Source organism: Rana temporaria, chromosome 4, assembly GCF_905171775.1.
Source record: "Rana temporaria chromosome 4, aRanTem1.1, whole genome shotgun sequence".
NCBI classification, from domain to species: domain Eukaryota; kingdom Metazoa; phylum Chordata; class Amphibia; order Anura; family Ranidae; genus Rana; species Rana temporaria.
This window is the reverse complement of record NC_053492.1, coordinates 391,011,532-391,033,119: the sequence shown is the minus strand read 5'-3', so window position 1 is coordinate 391,033,119 and position 21,588 is coordinate 391,011,532. Positions and strand designations below refer to the sequence as shown.

Genomic DNA, 21,588 nt, shown 5'->3' with positions numbered 1-21,588 from the left:
AAAAACGACGTTTTTTTCAACCCGATCATTAAAACGGCATTGCCTACACATGATCGTGAAAAAAATTCTCTAGCAAAGCGCGTGACGTACAACGCGTACGATGGCACTATAAAGGGGAAGTTCCATGCGGATGACGCCACCCTTTGGGCTGCTTTAGCTGATTTTGTGTTAGTATAAGACGATTCTCGCTTTTCTGTCTGTTACAGCGTGATGAATGTGCTTACGCCATTACGAACGGTAGTTTTACCAGAACGAGCGCTCCCGTCTCAAAACTTGCTTCTGAGCATGCGTGGGTTTTTTCACGTCGTTAAAGCTCACACATGACCTTTTTTACAACCTTAAAAACGTTGTGAAAAAATAGAGCATGTTCGAAATTTTGAATGGCCATTTTTTAGATCGTGAAAAATGCTCTGAAGCCCACACACGATCGTTTTTAATGACATGAAAAAATAACACGTCATTTTTTGAAACCCGGAAAACGGTCGTGTGTACGCGGCATTAGATGTACTTTTCCTGTTTCCTTTGTTTCCATGTTGCTAAAGTCAGCTTCTGCTCTTATTACAAGCTTGCCCTGGTGGATGGACTTATGGAACTTTTTGTTTTTATACTACAGCTCACAAGAATTTAGGACTGTCCTCTATTACTAATGTGGTCAGAGTTTGTGGCCATGGGGTGTATAATCCAATGCGCCTATTTTAATTTTGTTTTTTAGTGGAAGGAAGCTACTATTTTTATATCTTAACTGTAATTCGCGTTATCCAGCTAGGGGTGCAGTGTTATGGGGCTGTGTAAATGTCAGGATTGGATAGCAATACATATCCTTTGTCAAGTAAACCAGCTCCTAAATATTTGACCTGTGTATTTAGTTGTTTGTCTGGAGTTTAGCTTTATATTACAACAACCAATATGGTGGTTCCCATTCCTAAGGAACATGAGGGTATGCAGCAAGTCAATTGATTGAACTGTATAGAAGGTGCAGATTTCACTTGTAGTTAAATGGTCACCAGCCTGGATTTAAGAAATGGCCACTGTGATCAATGGGTGGACTAACCCCTCTATTTAATTTAACCACTTCCCGACGGCCGCACATCTTTATACGGCCGCAGGGTGGTTGTAATTCTCTGACTCGCCGTGTTTTTACGGCCTCCGCTCCTCCTGGCCACTGGGGGGCGCGCGTGCCCGCCGCATCACTGAGATGCCGATGCGCGTGCCTGGCGACCGCAATGTCCTCCAGGCACCCGCGATCGGCGGTTACAGAGACAAGGACGTGGATGTGTGTGTGTGTAAACACACAGATCCACGTCCTGTCAGGGAGAGAGGAGACCGATCTGTGCCCCTTGTACATAGGGACACAGAACGGTCACCTCCCCCAGTCAGTCCCCTTCCCCCACAGTTAGTAACACTAGGCAGGGTACACATTTAACCCCTCCCTCACCCCCTAGTGTTAACCCCTTCAATGCCAGTCACATTTATACAGTAATTAGTGCATATTTATAGCACTGATCGCAGAATAAATGTGAATGGTGCCAAAAATGTGTCAAATGTGTCCGCCATAATGTCGCAGTCCCAATAAAAAAAAAAAAAAAAAAAAAAAAATCGCAGATCGCCACCATTACTAGTAAAAAAAAAAAAAATAAAAATAATAATAATTCTGTCCCCTATTTTGTAGGCGCTATAACTTTTGCGCAAAACAGTCGCTTATTGCGATTTTTTATTCTTTTTTTACCAAAAATATGTAGAATACGTATCGACCTAGACTGAGAAAAAAAAAACTTTTTTAAAAAAATTGAGCTATTTATTATAGCAACAAGTAAAAAAATTTTTTTTTCAGAATTGTCGCTCTATTTTTGTTTATAGCGCAAAAAATAAAAACTGCAGAGGTGATCAAATATCACCAAAAGAAAGCTCTATTTGTGGGGAAAAAAGGACACCAATTTTGTTTGGGAGCCACGTCGCACGACCGCGCAATTGTCAGTTAAAGCGACGCAGTGCCGAATCACAAAAAGTCCTCTGGTCAGGAAGGGGGTATATGTGCCCAGTAAGCAAGTGGTTAAGGAGTGATGTCTTGGGGCAGATAGGGAAGGGGGGATAATTATAATTTGCCAATTTCCCATTAGGAAAGGGGTTAACATGAGAAACTATTAAAGTGGTTGTAAACCCTCTCCGACTACTTTTACCTACAGGTAAGCATAGCTGTAGGTGTTTGCAATATCTCCTAAACCTACAAAGCTTTAGGAGATATTTGCCAAAAAGAAGTAAACAACGGCACAGGCGCACTGAGCATGCCAGGTCTTAAATGGGATCCGCCGGTCCCACGTGCAGGATCGACGTCATCGCCGCTCCGGCCAGTCACAGCGCCGGAGCGGCGATACCCTGAAGGCACTCGGAGGAGACATGGCGGCGGCCGAGGAGGTGAACGAGGAGCGCTTCGATCTCAGGTAAGTCATTCATAAAGAGCTAGTATGCTATGCATACTAGCTCATTATGCCTTTCTCTTGCAGGTTTTTTTTGGAGAATTTCTAGAGGGTTTACTTCCTCTTTAAACATTAATTCTGCCAACTGGTGACCTAATCAAATGCTCAGAAATCATTGCTCCAGTTCTCTCAGAGCCTGACAGATGTATTTCACTTTCATTATCCGTATAAAAACACAAAAGTGTAATAGCAGGGCTAAAAGTTAAACTCACAAACAGCATTACTCACCTCATTTCCTGTTGTGCTTGCAGCCACGCACAATGCTATGTTCGAGTCACACCCCACCATGAAAAAAATAAATAAAAAGGAGATTTTTTCATTAGGTTTGTTTATATTTCTTTTTCATACATAACAGTGTAATTGTTACCTTTATAATATATCTGAATAATAAAACATGCCGTACATTTTGCATTTGTCGGATGTACTTGTATACAATGCCTTCACACTACAAAAATGTAAATTGAAGCACCACACCAGTGCTAAATGCTCCAGATACAACAGTTTCCGATAAAAATTTAAAGGGGGGGGGGGGGGGGGCGCAATCCAAAGAGTAACCTGTGCATTTTGGTGGTCCAAAAAAGTTCCCTTCACCAGGGCTTGAATCTCCATAGCAATACAATGGGGGCGATTTACTAAAACTGGTGCAGCTGTGCACAATAACCAATCAGCTTCCAGGTTTTATTGCCAAAGTTTATGGCCCGGATTCACGTAGAAGAGCGCATCTTTGTGCGGGCGTAAAGTATCCTATTTACGTTACGCCTCCGCAACTTTGACAGGCAAGTGCAGTATTCACAAACCAAAGTTGCGGCGGCGTAGCGTAAATAGGCCGGCGTAAGCCCGCCTAATTCAAATGTGGAAGATGTGGGCGTGTGTTATGTAAATTTATTGTGACCCCACGTAAATGACGCCGTCCGTGAAAGTATCCCAGTGCGCATGCTCCAAATTAACCCGCAAGAAGCCAATGCTTTCAACGTGAACGTAAATGACGCCCAGCCCTATTTGCGAACGACTTACGCAAACGGCGTAAAACGTGAAAAATGTTACGCTTTTCCGACGTCCATACCCAACATTGGTACGCCTCATAGAGCAGTGGTAACTTTACGCCGGAAAAAGCCTTACGTAAACGGCGTAGCTCTACTGCGACGGCCAGGCGTACCTAGCCGATTTACATATTTCTAGGCGTAAATCAGCGTACACGCCCCTAGCGGCCAGCGTAAATATGCAGTTAAGATACGACGGCGTAGGAGACTTATACAAATTCTGGCGTATCTGATTCTTTGAATCAGGCGCCAAGATACGACACCTCAGACTCAGAGATACGACGGCGTATCTGGAGATACGCCGTCGTATCTCCTACGTGAATCCGGGCCTATATGAACACGGTGAAGTTAGAAGCCTATTTGTTGCTATGCACAGCTGCACCAGTTTTAGTAAATATCCCCCACCATATGCTGTCTTGTGTCCCGATTGGATAGAATGATAGCAGCGCAGCCATAGGCTCCCACTGCTGTCAATCAAATCCAATGACCCGGCGCTGGGGGCGGGGCCGAGTCCTGCATTCTGTGTGAATGGGCACAGACGCAGGACTCGGGAGCGCACCCGCACGGGTGTTCGCCTTAGGAGAGCCTTCTCCAATGTGGACACTCGATGCAGGGAGAAGCCACCAGCGCCAATGAGGGAACCTAAAAAAGGAGGATCGGGGCCACTTTATGCAAAACGAACTGCATAGTAGAGGTAAGTATGACATGTTTGTAATAAAAAAAAAAAAAAAAACAAGGGTTTACAACCTTTTTAAAAAGGAGATGTCAGTAATAGCAGCCTTGATAATTCTCTTCATGAGGTAATTAAAATGGAGTCTTTTGGGAAAATGAATAAAAGGGACCTAGCACAGATTTGTACTGCGAATGCGCAAAGGCTGTCATCCCTATCCTTGCACTAATCGCACTTCATAATCAAATACAATAAGTGCCTTCACCTGCAGCCAAGAAATGGGGACAATTCAGGGGAATGGAACCTCCTAAGGTGAAACCTAACACATACAGAAATTTGATTTACAAAGCTGAAGCACTGAAAGCTGAGAGGGACTTTTTCTCTTTGTTTTTTAGTCTCATGTGTCATATTAGTCTCACTGAAGCATTCAAAGTGATGCAATAGACTGATAAGTACTGCCACACGATGTATGTTTTATTTACATTGCTGTGGGAGGGAGAAAAACTTAGGGACTGTTAAGGGGAATCCCTCGAAAGTTGTCTATAACGATGTGTGTGAAACACAGAGAACAAGTGAGGGCAGGAAGTACATGCAAGTAAAAGATGACGTATAACACAGTAACATGGAGATTAAGATCTCTACATATAAAATATACGATTAGAAAACTCCCCACACAAAAAGCCAAATATTCACACTTTCATATATATTAACTGGAAAATAAGTTAGTCCTTTCATTTATACAAAAACGGACAAGGTTAGAGGGGTTGTAAAGGCACAATTATTTCCCTAAATAGCTTCCTTTACCTCAGTGCAGTCCTCCTTCACTTACCTCATCCCTCCATTTTGCTTTTAAATGTCCTTATTTCTTCTGAAAAATCCTCACTTCATGTTCTTCTGTCTGTAACTCCACACAGTAATGCGAATGCGAGGCTTTCTCCCTGGCGTGGAGTGTCGTGCTCGCCCCCTCCCTTGGACTACAGGAGAGTCAGGACGCTCTCTACGTTGCAGATAAAGAAAGGAGCTGTGTGTTAGTGGGCATCCTGACTCTCCAGTAGTCCAAGGCAGGGGGCGAGCACGACACTCCACACCAGGGAGAAAGCCTTGCATTACTGTGTGGAGTTACAGACAGAATAACAGGAAGTGAGAATTTCTCAGAAGAAATAACGACATTTAAAAGCAAAATGGAAGGATGAGGTAAGTGAAGGAGGACTGCACTAAGGTAAAGGAAGCTATTTAGGGAAAAAAAAAAATTGTACCTTTACAACACCTTTAATCCAATCCTAAAACTTTTTGGAAACAGCTACAGGGAGTGCAGAATTATTAGGCAAGTTGTATTTTTGAGGATTAATTTTATTATTGAACAACAACCATGTTCTCAATGAACCCAAAAAACTCATTAATATCAAAGCTGAATATTTTTGGAAGTAGTTTTTAGTTTGTTTTTGGTTTTAGCTATTTTAGGGGGATATCTGTGTGTGCAGGTGACTATTACTGTGCATAATTATTAGGCAACTTAACAAAAAAAAAATATATACCCATTTCAATTATTTATTTTTACCAGTGAAACCAATATAACATCTCAACATTCACAAATATACATTTATGACATTCAAAAACAAAACAAAAACAAATCAGTGACCAATATAGACACCTTTCTTTGCAAGGACACTCAAAAGCCTGCCATCCATGGATTCTGTCAGTGTTTTGATCTGTTCACCATCAACATTGCGTGCAGCAGCAACCACAGCCTCCCAGACACTGTTCAGAGAGGTGTACTGTTTTCCCTCCTTGTAAATCTCACATTTGATGATGGACCACAGGTTCTCAATGGGGTTCAGATCAGGTGAACAAGGAGGCCATGTCATTAGTTTTTCTTCTTTTATACCCTTTCTTGCCAGCCACGCTGTGGAGTACTTGGACGCGTGTGATGGAGCATTGTCCTGCATGAAAATCATGTTTTTCTTGAAGGATGCAGACTTCTTCCTGTACCACTGCTTGAAGAAGGTGTCTTCCAGAAACTGGCAGTAGGACTGGGAGTTGAGCTTGACTCCATCCTCAACCCGAAAAGGCCCCACAAGCTCATCTTTGATGATACCAGCCCAAACCAGTACTCCGCCTCCACCTTGCTGGCGTCTGAGTCAGACTGGAGCTCTCTGCCCTTTACCAATCCAGCCACGGGCCCATCCATCTGGCCCATCAAGACTCACTCTCATTTCATCAGTCCATAAAACCTTAGAAAAATCAGTCTTGAGATATTTCTTGGCACAGTCTTGACGTTTCAGCTTGTGTGTCTTGTTCAGTGGTGGTCGTCTTTCAGCCTTTCTTACCTTGGCCATGTCTCTGAGTATTGCACACCTTGTGCTTTTGGGCACCCCAGTGATGTTGCAGCTCTGAAATATGGCCAATCTGGTGGCAAGTGGCATCTTGGCAGCTGCACGCTTGACTTTTCTCAGTTCATGGGCAGTTATTTTGCGCCTTGGTTTTTCCACACGCTTCTTGCGACCCTGTTGACTATTTTGAATGAAACGCTTGATTGTTCGATGATCACGCTTCAGAAGCTTTGCAATTTTAAGAGTGCTGCATCCCTCTGCAAGATATCTCACTATTTTTGACTTTTCTGAGCCTGTCAAGTCCTTCTTTTGACCCATTTTGCCAAAGGAAAGGAAGTTGACTAATAATTATGCACACCTGATATAGGGTGTTGATGTCATTAGACCACACCCCTTCTCATTACAGAGATGCACATCACCTAATATGCTTAATTGGTAGTAGGCTTTCGAGCCTATACAGCTTGGAGTAAGACAACATGCATAAAGAGGATGATGTGGTCAAAATACTAATTTGCCTAATAATTCTGCACTCCCTGTATAAACTACTGAAGAAGTATAGCAGACTATTAAATCACTGAAGGTGTGAAGAAAAGCTTGGACCAATTGTTTTGTTTTGGCAATGTCTTACAAAATTTTATCTGACATTTTTTTCCCACGTTGACTACAGTGTGGTAGGTTTACCCAAAGTCCAGACTACCAAACTATTGTCCAATAATCCTTTTACAAGCACTGACATCAAGCTCCTGGCAAGGTCCTTGCCTCAAGCCTCAAAAACTTGATACATGGTTATTACGTGGGATTCGTCCCAATCAACAGGCTGGTGACTATTAGGTGGATTCAGGTAGGCGGGCGCATAGTTGCCGCGGCGTAGCGTATGGCATTTACACTACTATGCTAATGGTGGGTGACCTTACGTGACTGACGTATTTTACGAACGGCGCATGCGCCGTCCGCCTACATATCCCAGTGTGCATTGCGGCAAAGTACGCTGCACGGTCCTATTGGTTTTGACATGGACGTAAATCCCTATTCACGGACGACTTACGCAAACAACGTAAAATTTTCAAATTTCAACGCGGGAACGACGGCCATACTTAAAGGGGTTTTCCACCTTTTTTTTTTAAGTTTATTAAAAGTCAGCAGCTACAAAAAGTGTAGCTGCTGGCTTTTAATAAACAGACACTTACCTGCTCCACGGCTCCAGCGACGCGTCTTCATTCTTAGTGTGGGCACCCGGCAGTGACAGCTTTCGGCTTCACGGCCGGGCACCCACTGCGCATGCGCGAGCGGCAGTGCGCATGTGCGTGCGCCAGTGCGCGAGCGGCGCTGTCCGATTGGACAGGCGCTCGCCTACAGGGAGGGGCTGTGAAAAGGCGATTAAGCTAATCGCCTTTCCAGCCCCTCGGCGGAAGGAGGAAGTGGGACAGGAAGTCCCCTTCTCCTGAAGTCCCCACTCCCCCGCCCAAAAAAATTACATGCCAAATGTAGCATGTAAGGGGGCGAGGAGTGGGTTAAGAGGAAGTTCCATTTTTAGGTGGAACTCCTCTTTAACATTACTATTCCAGCTATATGATGGAATAACTTTAGGCCTGATAATGCGTTACGTAAACGGCGTATCTGTACTGCGTCGGCCGGGCGTACGTTCGTGAATAGGCGTATCTAGTGATTTACATATTCTACGCCGACCGCAACGGAAGCGCCACCTAGCGGTCAGCCTAAAAATTACACTTTAGGATACGACGGTGTAAGACACTTACGCCGCTCGTATCTGAGCCTAATTTTAAGCGTATCTGGTTACCAGAATACGCTTAAATTAGCGCCAGCGCACATTCAGACTTACGCCAGCCTAAGTCTTTCTAAATCCACCTAATTGTACTTAGGGCATAGCTTACTGCCACTAGCTTCAAGGTGGAATCAGGTATGTTTTTTTCTACCATTGGATACGCAGAAGGCTTTGGGTTCAAATCTCCTGGCCTTCTATGTATTTTGCCTTCCGTAAGCGGGGATTTAGAGATTATATCGGTTTCATCCTTACAAGAATGGTACGCCCCCGGGAACGCAAAACATATATTTTCTCAATAATTAGAAATAGAAAGAAATATTAAGCTTCTCACAAATTTTAAGCGGGATGAGGAAATGGGAAAATTCCTGTCTATTAGGGGCTAGAACAATATGTGGACATGCACTTCCAAGAGCGCCATTAATATTACGGCTCTGGAGAATTCAAATAAAAGGTTATGTGCCGCTATCTTACACCGTAAGCACTGATTGATAGTGCGAAACGTCAGCTGTATGCCCCTGTCTTTGCTGTGATGTGTGGTGTTTGAATACTTTTACCAATAAAAGGCAACCGAGAAGGTTTTTCCAGAGTGCGGCTGTCCAAACATTTCCTTCTACAATATCTTACACCGTCACCTACACACATTAGCAAATGGGTTCCATCTTACAATCTAGACAGCAAAGATTTGGGGGGGCACACCCTAAAAAATGCATTAGGCCCCCTTCACACTGGGGCGAGAGGTGCGGCGGCGGTAAAGTGGCGCCATTTTTAGCAATGCTATACCGTCGGAATTGCCTCGGTATTCGGCTGCTATCGGTGCGGTTTTAACCCCCGCTAGTGGCCGAAAAAAGTTAATACCACCCGCAACATGCCTCTGCAAATTGCGTATTACCGCGGTGTCCCATTGTTTTCAATGGGAAGGAGCGGTAAACACACACGCTCCTCTCACCGCTTCAAAGATGCTGCTGGCAGGACTTTTGGAGCGGTCACGCCATTGTATCGCCTTAGTGTGAAAGCCCTCGGGCTTTCACATTGAGACTGCAGGGCAGGAGTTTTTCAGGCGGTATTTAGGCGCTATTTTTATCGCTAAAATCCCTGAAAAACTCCTCAGTGTGAAAGGGGTCTTAACCACTTAACGCCCGCCGCACGACTATATACGTCCGCAAAATGGCACGGACAGGCAGATGGGCGTATATATATGTCGCTGCCTTCTAGCGGGTGGTGGGTCCGATCGGGACCACCTGAGCATATTTAGAAAATATGGGGATTTAGTTACACCATATGGCCATATAGTGCTAAGCCCATTACTGCATCAAAGTACCCCAATATCAGTGGGTCCTACACTATCCATTGAATAGAAGATCCTACTTCTCTGGACCATGGGAGAAATACACTCCTCTATATGGGAGAACTAAAGGACTCCTCCTATAACACAGGTGGATACTAATAAGAGGCAATGATGGGTGGGGGGGGGGCGCTCCAGCTCAAAGAGGATTTGGTCAGAATCCATACACTAGACAAACAAAGATTTGGGGGGCACACCCTAAAAAATGCATTAACCACTTAAGACCCGGAGCATTATGCAGGTTAAGGACCTTGCCCCTTTCTGCGATTCGGGACTGCGTCGCTTTAACGGACAATTGCGCGGTCGTGCGACGTGGCTCCCAAACAAAATTGGGGTCCTTTTTTTCCCCACAAATAGAGCTTTCTTTTGGTCGTATTTGATCACCTCTGCATTTTTTTTTTTTTGCGCTATAAACAATAGAGCAATATTTTTTACTTTTTGCTATAATAAATATCCCCCAAAAATATATGTATAAAAAAAATGTTTTTCCTCAGTTTAGGCCGATACGTATTCTTCTACGTATTTTTGGTATAAAAAATAAATAAAAAATATCGCAATAAGCGTTTATCGATTGGTTTGCACAAAATTTATAGCGTTTACAAAATATGGGATAGTTGTATTGCATTTTTATTAATAATTTTTTTTTTTTACTACTAATGGCGGCGATCAGCGATTTTTTTCGTGACTGCGACATTATGGTGGACACATCGGACAATTTTGACACATTTTTGGTTTACTGTGAAAATGACAATTGCAGTTTAGGAGTTAACCACTAGGGGGCACTGTAGGGGTTAAGTGTGACCTCATATGTGTTTCTAACTGTAGGGGGGTGGGGCTGGACGTGTGACGTCAGTGATCGTCTTTCCCTACATAAGACCATACAAAGAATACATACAGAAAAAAAAAAGGGGATGGATTACAGCGCACACATACAAAAATGACATTTAACTCCTGCAAGGCCATTTAAAAATACCTGAGCATATTCAGAAAATATGAGGATTTAATTAAATTGCTCTTAAGAAGTTAGCTGTTAATCGGCTAACAAAACGCATCAGCACGACGTCAGCTTGTTCGTGAGATTGCAGCCCAAAATATGAACAACATGTGAGGCGGTGGTAAAGTGACGGCCGAAAGTTCATTGGACGTCGGGATTATCTGGTGAATTACAGAGCGGGGCTCCAACTGGAGGGATGGGTGGAGGTACGAGGAAGCAGGCAAAATGGTGACAGTATCTTTACTTCTATTATACGGAGCTTATTGATCAGCTGTGGACAGTCCCAACTCTCTCCCCCTGCTCTAATCCTCCCTCCCTATCTTTCACTACATGGACTCATGAACTTTTTTTTTTTTTTTTTTTAATTGTTTTTATTGAGTTTCTAGACAATACATCAACTTGACATAAGACAGTACATACATACACAGCTCATATGCATTGAACATGGATCAATATATACGTCACAACATGTTGTTACACAGTGCTTCTTGACAGGTGGAAGCACACAAACATAGATCAATGAGAACAGAGACAGAGGGGGCTAAGATGCCCCCCCCCCTCGCGGTGTGCTCCCTTGGCGCTCCGGCCATCTAATAAGAAGAGGATTAGACTAGAAAGGAAACAGGTTATTCTCTATGCCATCACGTTCAACATGTCATCTATTACAGGTGTTCACCCAGCGGTTTCATCCTCTGCCAGCCAGGCTCGCCATATTTTGTCGTATTTCTGCGGGCAACCCCGATTTGCATATGTATCTTTGTATAAGGGAAGGCTGGCATTCACCAGGCCCCTCCACTGTAGTAGGGAGGGCGGAGTAGGCTTCTTCCAATGCATGGCAATGTTTTTGCGTGCATAGAAAAGTAGTAGGCTCACTAACGTGCGTTTGGCAGAGGATTGGACTATATTTTCGACAATACCCAGGACACACACCTCCATCGCAAGTGGCAGTTGGACTGCCGCAATTTTGTTAACCAATTCCAGCACCTCTTCCCAGTATTGTTTTAACGCAGGGCACCTCCAAAAAATGTGTGAAAAGTCGCCCGGAGAGGCACTACACCTCCAACACTCTGGGGAGTGTGCCGGGTTCATCTTGTGAAGTCTATGTGGGGTGAAGTATGCTCTGTGGACCATTTTGAACTGCACCAACCTGTCTCGAATGGAGACCAAGGTGCGGAAGGGAAGATCCCACACATCATCCCAGTCGTCTGCGTCTAGCGTAGGTATGTCGCGCTGCCACCTGGACCGCAGCCCCTCCAGAGGAGGGAGAGACACAAAAATCAGGTATGAGTATAGATGTGAGGTAGGCTTCGTGTCACAACAAAACCGAAGTGTTCTCTCCAACTCCGACTGGGCCACGATACAGGACGACAGCGGAAACTGCGCCGAAAAAGCATGTGCCACCTGGTGGTACCTGAAGAGGTAGTGTCGGGGCAGGTTAAACATGGACTCGAGCTCTTCAAAGGATAGTAGTTTATTTTGCGAGACTATATGTGAAATTAGTCTAACGCCTCGTTTCGACCATGCTACCGGGTCCGGGAGCCTGTAGAGGTGCTCTAGGGTTGGGTTACCCCAAAGAGGGGCATTAGGGGAGATCTCTGTGGGCTTGCACTTCTCAATGGCCAGTCCCGTCCTCCACGCCCGCATAGTTGTAAGCATGGAGGGAGTCAAGGTGTACGGCGCGCGGGGGCCACGGAACAGCAAAAGCTGGAGTGCCTCCCTCGAGCCGACCACCGAGGCCTCTAGGGCGGTGGCAGTATTGGTCCCATCCGGCTGCAGCCACCAGGCCGCAGTCACCAATTGTGTTGCTAGGAAGTATTTGTGACAGTCGGGGAACGCCATTCCCCCTTGTGTTCGCGGCCTCATCAGAGTCGCGAGCTTGTACCTGGGAGGGGAAGGGCCCCACAGAAAGGAAGAGAAGATCTGATTTAATTTGTTGAAAAATGACTTGGGTATCCACTGTGGGGAATGGCGGAAGAGGTAGATCAGCTTGGGTACTATCTTCATTTTAATGAGATTTACCCTCCCCCACACAGACAGCGGGAGATTGCTCCATGACTTGAACCTGGACTGAGTATCTAACAGAACCGGGGTCAGATTTAACAGGATGTAATCAGAAGCCGATGAAGAGATCTGTACACCCAAGTATTTAAATGAAGTGACCCAGCATAGCGGGTTATTTGGTAGGGAGGTAGATCTGGCCGCCTGGTCTATCGGGAAAAGCAGTGATTTGGACCAATTTACCCGGAGTCCAGTGACCGAGGCAAATGTGTCCAAAACGGTCAGTGCACCCTGCAAAGAAGGTCCCGCATCATTCAGGAACAGTAGCATATCATCCGCGTACAGGGCCACCCTCTCCTCCAGCAAGCCCACTCGAAGACCTCTAATGAGCGGTGTGGAGCGTAAAGCCTCCGCCACCGGTTCAATGGCAAGGGCAAATAGGGCCGGAGAGAGAGGGCAACCCTGACGGGTTCCCCGGAAGAGCCTGAAGGGGGCGGAAAGGCCCCCCCCCAAGCGCACCGAAGAAGTAGGGGACTTATAAATCACCTGAAGCCATTTAATGAATAGCAGCGGAAAACCCATTCGGCGCAACGTTTCCCACAGAAAAGGCCACTCGACTGTGTCGAAGGCCTTTTCGACATCTAAGGAGGCTACCGTCCTCGTCCCTGAATTGTTGTGTGTGGCATGTATGTTGGTGAAGAGTCTTCTAAGGTTAACGTCAGTGGACCTACGGGGCATGAAACCGGTCTGGTCGGAGTCAATCACTGTGGGCAGCATAGGGTACAGCCTAAGGGCAAGCAGTTTAGTCAAGATCTTGAAGTCGGTGTTGAGTAGGGCAATAGGTCTGTAAGAGGCGCATGAAGTGGGGTCCTTGGGAGGCTTATAAATCAGTGTCAGGTGGGCATGGTACATGGAAGCTGGGAGACTGCCGTCCGTTAGGGATGAGGTATAGAGCTGGGCCAGCAGAGGAGCCAAGAGGCCCGCGTGGGCCCGGTAAAAATCAAGCGGGAGTCCGTCCGGCCCAGGCGCTTTGCCCGGAGGGAAGGATTGGATGGCCCTCTGTACTTCTAGTGCTGTAAACGGTTGAGTCAGTGCCTCCCTTTCTCCGTCGGATAACCAGCCCAGCGCCAAGGAGTCCATCAGAGTGGTTATTGTCTCAGGTCGGAAGTCCGCGGGAAGTCCCGAGGAGTACAGCGTCTTGTAGAAGTCACTAAAAGTCTGGAGGATTTCCTGGGGAGAGGACACCGTATCCCCCCCCGCCGTCCGCAGGAGGGAGATTGTAGTGAGAGGGTGATCATGCTGGGCCATCATGGCCAACAGGCGGCCATTCCGGTCTCCCTGCTCAAAGGCACGTTGTCTGCTCTTATGTATCTCTAGGCGAGTCGCCTCTGCCATGTGGAGATGTAGGTCCCGTTGGGCTGCCATCATACGATCAAAATGATCCGAGGTGGGGTCTAGATTGTACCTGTCAGTGTTGTCAACAATCAGTTGTTCTAATTCCCGGGTCTGAGCCGAGTGTTTTTTCTTGACACTGGCTATGGAGGAAATGTATTGCCCTCGAGAGTATGCCTTGAACGCGTCCCATACAACCTCCGGGGAGGCAGTGCCCACATTCCGTTCCCAAAATTCAGACAGCAATGGGGTGACAGTGTCTAGTATGTCAGGGTGAGTGATCCATTGTGCGCCCAACCGCCATAGCGCAGCACTGCGCAGTGCCGGAGAGCGAAGCCTCACCACTAAAGGGCTATGATCTGAGAGACCGCTCGGAAGATAGTCCGCCCCAAGTACATCCGCTAACAGTGCGGGGTTGGAGAAGGCCAAATCAATCCGAGATGCGGTCTTGTAAGAAGATGAGAAGCATGAGTATGCCCTCACCCCCGGATGCTTCCACCTCCAGACCTCCTCAAGACCCACCGCCTGAGCCCAGGCAGGTAGGTCTGTGCCTCTATGTTTAGGAGGCGTCGGTCTGTCCAGGTCATGGGACAGAATGGCGTTGAAATCCCCCATTACCATAACCTTTCCGGGGCAGAAGGGCGTAATTTTGTCTACAACCGTGTATAGTAAGTCTGGCGAGAAGGGAGGGGGAATGTATATATTCACAACAATGTACCTCTGAGCCCAGAGCGTAAATACCAGTATTACATATTTCCCCTGCGGGTCTAACCTGACCTCCTCAATCACACAAGGGAAGTTTTTATGAATAAGGATCGACACTCCCCTGGCATATGAGGAATATGTGGCATGCAGTGCCTTCTGTATCCAAGGTTTTTTGAGAGTCAGGATTCTGCTGCCCATGAGGTGAGTCTCCTGGAGTAGAATAAGCTGGGGCGAGGGAGCCTTTAGATATTGGCATAGAGTGGCACGTTTGAATTTAGAGTTGAGGCCTCTAACATTCCACGAGAGAATGGTAAAGGAATCCTGTGAGCGGTCAGCCATCCGGCACCGGGAGTGGGAAATAGGTTAGATGACCAATTAAATAAATCAGGGAGCACCTCAGGAGCAGCAGGATCCCACATGCATAGTAACGTACATCGGACTCATATTTACATGGCATATTCAAATAAGAGTAACAAGCACAGAGCTGAGCATACACAAAAAACAGTAAACCAAACCAATAACCCAGGCACGGGGTGCCTATCCTACTATATCCCGGCCCCCAAACAACGGTCCGGGGGGCGGGAATAGTTTTTTCCCAAAAACAAGTGCAATCTAGTGCAAATGAGCCCCTTAAAACTGGGGGCCCTACACAGTAGACCTCAGGTCTCTTCCGACTGGGCCCGGGGAGCGGGCGCAGCATAGACCCGCGATCAGTGTCCCGGCTCTGGATAACAAGGGGGGACACATGGGAGAAAAAAAGGAAAAAAAAAACATGGACAAAAGAAAAAAAGGAGGGGATGAGGGAGCAGAGCATAGGGGAAGGGGGGGCAGCAGTTCTGGGGTGCTGCCTCATGACAAAGTCGGGTTGACGTGTTTCAAGTTCGTGGACTGAGCATCCCATCACCTAGCATCTGGAGAAAGGACCGATTCCCGGTCGGGGTAGGATGTAGCGACCAGTATTATGTGCAAGCCATGAGGGGGGAAGAAAATGCTGGAAGTCAGGGAGAGGGCACACTTGCGCACATGGCGAAACAGGGTGTCGGATCATGGGGCACTTGTCAGGTCTCATCCAGCGAAATAGGTCAGATTTGAGTGCCCATCAACGGAGGGAAGGGGGAGAAAAAGGCAGGGCAGCCGCCACCGCCACCTGTACCCAGCAGTAAAAGAAAAGGGGGCAAACAGGAGCTCCGGTTCCAGTAAAGCAGCAGGATAACTGCATGTCAAACATAATAGCCCCAGGGGGAACGTAGGGCAGGGCGCCATATCACCATGACATTTAGGGGGGGGACATACGACCCGTGTGGAATAAAGGTGGCAAAACAAGGTGTAGAAACCTCTGAAAGAGGGGGTACTTGCCGCAAGAAGAGATCCTCACCGGCTCTCCAACCACGCCAAAGCCGCATCGGGGTCCGTGAAGAAACGGGTGCGGTCGCCATCAATCACTCTCAGCTTGCTGGGATAGAGTAGACTGAATTTGAGACCTTGATCTCGCAGGCACCTCCTCACCTCGGTGAAGGAGCGGCGTTTGTGCTGTACTTCTGGCGAGTAATCAGGAAAAAGCATGATTTTGGCCCCGTTGTATTGCAGATCCCTCTTCTCCCTGGCAGCCGCCAGGATACGATCCCTATCCCGGTAATTGAGCAGCCTTAGCAGGAAAGGCCTAGGGGGGGCCCCAGGGATCGGAGGCTTAGGTGGGACCCTGTGGGCCCTTTCGACAACGAACGTGGGCGGCATGGCAGGCAGTCCCAGGAGGGAAATCAGGAAGGCCTCGGTGAATTCTGCAGGCCTGGGGCCCTCAGCCCTCTCGGGCAGGCCCAGGACCCTGACGTTGTTCCTCCTCAGGCGATTTTCGGTATCGATAGATTTCTCCTGGAGGGCCCTGACCTGCAGTTGAAGAGCATGCAGGTCCCTGGAATCCCCTCTGGTGGAGTCCTCCAGCTGCGATATGCGGCCCTCCGCCTCCGCGAACCGGGCCCTAAATTTGTCCATGTCATGGCGGATGAGGCTAACATCCGCCACTAGGTGATCGATCTTGATCATTACCGAGTCCCGACCCTCCTTGATGGCCGCCAGGAGCTCGGCATGTGAAGCGGCAAGGGATGCAGGTGGATTAGGGGAGGCTGGAGAGTTGGCCGACATCTCCTGTGCTGGAAGCCTCGTGGGCAAGATGGCCGCCGCGACGCGCTCGCCGGTCCCGGCGGAGGAACGGAGCTTGCCCGGAGACAACGGAGGAGGCCGCGGGGTGCCGGGTGCCCTCTTCCGCCCCAGGGTGTCTGGAAGGTAGGTTCTGGTAGCAGGAATCGGCGCTGGAATCAGTACAGGATGTCGGTAGGAGCGGAGCTCAGTCACCACACGTCTGCTCTTGTTCACATCCCGGCCACGCCCCCGACTCATGAACTTTTTAAGTTTGTATCATTCAGGAAGGTGAGACACGCAGGCTTCTCCTCTGGACATTATAGCCTGTATTTTAAAATAGCCAATATTGCCTCCAGTAGGTAAATGACAGCCGAGCCCTTAAGGTTAAAAGGACATCCAATTAACCCTGGACTATAATACCTGGAATAAGCCCTTAGGGCGGCCCATGAAACATTTACCTGCTTTAAAACGCATTTACATCCTATTCAGCCAACAGCTATATACAGGGCCGCTGTTAGGAATCATGGGGCCCCGTACAGCCTACATAATGGGCCGCCCCCCCCCCCCCCACACACACACACACACACACACACACACCTGACGGTATTCTATACAATATTTTCACAATAAATACATGAAAATCATTATTAATGGACACAAATGCCACCCCAATTCCCCCTCCTAGTACAAATCTCCCCCGCCTGCACAATTCCCCCAATCCCATCTATTAACACCGAATTCCCTCATCGGCTCCTGGTACACAATCACCCGCATCTCCCCTCCCAGCACAAATTTTCTTTCTTCAATCCCTCACATAGTACACATTCCCACAAATCCCTCCTCCTAGCACAGTTATGACGAGCCTTGGCACCCCAGATGTTTTGGAACTACATTTCCCATGATTCTCAACTACACTGCAGAGTGCATGAGCATCATGGGAAATGTAATTCCAAAACATCTGGGGTGCCAAGGTTCGCTAGCACAACCCCCTCTCCGGACAATGGAAGAAGCTCAGTGGCGGAGGGCATTGTTCTCCACCAACACGGAGGGCATTGTTCTCCACCAAACCTACTGCTGTCTGGGCCCCTCTGTGTGCCGGGGCCCCCTACAGGAGGGCTGGTGGTCCCCCCCTATCAGCAGCCCTGGCTATATATACCCTCTTGGGTGAGGCACAACTGTGATTATATTAGGGAATGTGAAGGTGGTAGGAGAAGTAAATTGTACCCAATACTTCTATCTAACCCCAATCCCTGAAGCTGACTGTGTGAGTGGCTGATTTGATGCATGTGCAGCGTGCATAGGCACAATTTACATATTAAGGGTCTTTCTGAGGGTGCAGGGACTACGGTTGCATCTCTACCATTTAATTTGATCAATACTGCAATAAAACCTATGCAAAGATTCAAGGGAGGTGCTTTTCTATAAACCTACTGAATTTCTGATAAAAACCTGAACATAGTTTAGCACTGATCACGGTCACATACACCTTCAGATAACATATGGGTGACAATAAGATTGCTTCCCAGTCCCTTGGAAAATGGCCGACCACTCGGAAACACAAGAAAACGGCCACCACAATATCACATTAGACTAAAAAGGAAAACGATTACGGTTTGTTTGCACCAATTAAGAATTTATATATGTTTGTGGATTCACATATGCAAAAAGTTTTGGAAAAAGAAATTCTTAGTTTGTCATAAAATATTGTTTTCTCCTTCACCGACGGGCACTGATGAGGCAGCACCAATATGTAGAATTGATCGGCACTGATATGCAACACTAATGGGCACCAAAAGGCGGCACGGATATGCAGCACTGATGGACACCAATAGATGGCACTGATGATGAGGTACTGACAGGTGTTACTGCTGGGCACTGAGGTGGGCACTTACAGACTTTATTGATGGTGCACTGACTAGCAGCTGATAGACACATCTGATGGGGGCTGTGCTGATAATCAATGTGCCGAGTATCAGCACAGACCCTCCCTCTGACAGGGATAGCTGCCGATCAGCTCTCCCTGTCAGTGCGAACCGAGGAACGACATTTACCAGCACCTCCCGGTTCAAACGATGATCAGCTGTGATTGGTCACAGCTGATCACGTGGTAAGAAGCCTCTGTCAGAGGCTCCTTACTACGATTGGAGATGCAGTGCGTCAGACTGACACACAGCACCTTCTATTGCCGTGCGCGCCGGCATGTTATCCTGCTGGATGTCATATGACGCTCAGTCAGGATAACAGAACCACTTCTCGGCCGTCAATCTGCTATAGGCCGGAAGGGAAGTGGTTAAGGTACGCAAATAGATGACTATATGAGCGAGGAGGAAGAAAGGAAAAAGCAGAAAGGAAGAAGCGTTAGGGAAAACTGGGGGGGGGCACACACACACGCTCCTAGGCTATGAGGTAGTGGTGGTTGAGTTGCCGTCCGTCCACAAGAGAAACTCTGTGGAATAACAGAACATGGACCATGAAGTCCAAGTGATAGAGAATTGCTCATCTTTTCAATTTTCCTGGGCCAACAGACGTTCCAGATCTCTAATACGGTCCATTTCAGCAGCCCAATCCCCCAGGGAAGGCATGGTCGTCAATGTTTAGTGTCTGGGAATCGCTTCCCATGGCAGCAGCCAAAAGGTGTACATCACTTTTTACTGATTTAAGGGGTCCTGGGAGCACAAGAGTGCTACTTAGGGTGAGGGTATGATGGATGTCGCCATCAGTCTGCAATACAGGTCAAAGATTGTTTGCCAAAATGTCCTCACTGGTGGGCAATCCCACCAAATGTGAATGTGGAATTCAGACAGACATCGCCAAAATGTGTCCTATAATGATGGATGAATACGTTGTATAGACGATGGGGCATCTATACCATCTAGTCACTATCGTGAATCCTTTTTCTTGAGTCTTGGTGGCTAAAGATAGTTTATGTGTCAGGATGAAGCATTTTTGCCCCCTATTTGTTTTTAAAGGGTAACTTTATAGTACACAATAAAATTTGTATACAATTAGGTAAAACACAGAAAATTGAGCAAACAGTGGTCAAGTATCACCATGTAAAATATACATTATGTCCATTCATTACATTTAGAACAAATATTGAAGAACAATTATGTAACCCAAACCTTGGTCATAAGCTTGAAGTATAGATCACCAGTACAACAGTATATATTTCAATACAGCAGTAAAAAGATAAAAAACAAAAAATTATATATATACACACAGTGATGAAAATAAGTATTTGAACACCCTGCTATTTTGCAAGTTCTCTCACTTGGAAATAATGAAGGGGTCTGAAATTGTTATCGTAGGTGCATGTCCACTGTGAGACACATAATCAAAAAAAAAAATCCAGAAATCACAATGTATGATTTTTTTTTTAACTATTTATTTGTATGATACAGCTGCAAATAAGTATTTGAACACCTGAGAAAATCAATGTTAATATTCAGTCAGGTTTCTGGGCTGTCGCAGAGAAACACTGAGTTTGAGCTCCCTCCAAAGATTCTCTATTAGGTTTAGGTCTGGAGACTGGCTAGGCCACGCCAGAACCTTGATATGCTTCTTACAGAGCCACTCCTTGGTTATCCTGGCTGTGTGCTTCGGGTCATTGTCATGTTGGAAGACCCAGCCTCGACCCATCTTCAAAGGTCTAACTGAGGGAAGGAGGTTGTTGCCCAAAATCTCGCAATACATGGCCCCGGTCATCCTCTCCTTAATACAGTGCAGTCGCCCTGTCCCATGTGCAGAAAAACACCCCCAAAGCATGATGCTACCACCCCCATGCTTCACAGTAGGGGTGGTGTTCTTGGGATGGTACTCATCATTCTTCTTCCTCCAAACATGGTTAGTGGAATTATGACCAAAAAGTTCTATTTTGGTCTCATCTGACCACATGACTTTCTCCCATGACTCCTCTGGATCATCCAAATGGTCATTGGCAAACTTAAGACGGGCCTTGACATGTGCTGGTTTAAGCAGGGGAACCTTCCGTGCCATGCATGATTTCAAACCATGACGTCTTAGTGTATTACCAACAGTAACCTTGGAAACGGTGGTCCCAGCTCTTTTCAGGTCATTGACCAGCTCCTCCCGTGTAGTCCTGGGCTGATTTCTCACCTTTCTTAGGATCATTGAGACCCCACGAGGTGAGATTTTGCATGGAGCCCCAGTCCGAGGGAGATTGACAGTCATGTTTAGCTTCTTCCATTTTCTAATGATTGCTCCAACAGTGGACCTTTTTTCACCAAGCTGCTTGGAAATTTCCCCGTAGCCCTTTCTAGCCTTGTGGAGGTGTACAATTTTGTCTCTAGTGTCTTTGGACAGCTCTTTGGTCTTGGCCATGTTAGTAGTTGGATTCTTACTGATTGTATAAGGTGGACAGGAGTCACTCTTTATGCAGCTAATGACCTCAAACAGGTGCATCTAATTTAGGATAATAAATGGAGTGGAGGTGGACATTTTAAAGGCAGACTAACAGGTCTTTGAGGGTCAGAATTCTAGCTGATAGACAGGTGTTCAAATACTTATTTGCAGCTGTATCATACAAATAAATAGTTAAAAAATCATAAATTGTGATTTCTGGATTTTTTTTTTTTGATTATGTCTCTCACAGTGGACATGCACCTACGATGACAATTTCAGACCCCTCCATGATTTCCAAGTGGGAGAACTTGCAAAATAGCAGGGTGTTCAAATACTTATTTTCCTCACTGTATATAATAATT

The 21,588-nt window shown here is 46.6% G+C and overlaps 1 protein-coding gene across 2 annotated transcripts in view; it reads right to left on the bottom strand.

Annotated features, from left to right (window-relative positions):
* Positions 1-21,588, bottom strand: part of PUS10 (pseudouridine synthase 10) — a 124,407-nt gene that overhangs the window by 76,510 nt on the left and 26,309 nt on the right. For both annotated transcript variants that reach the window (XM_040351140.1, XM_040351142.1), the window contains exon 5: positions 2,703-2,737. In XM_040351140.1, the coding sequence (XP_040207074.1) occupies positions 2,703-2,737 (35 nt within the window). The remainder of the gene's footprint in view (positions 1-2,702; positions 2,738-21,588) is intronic.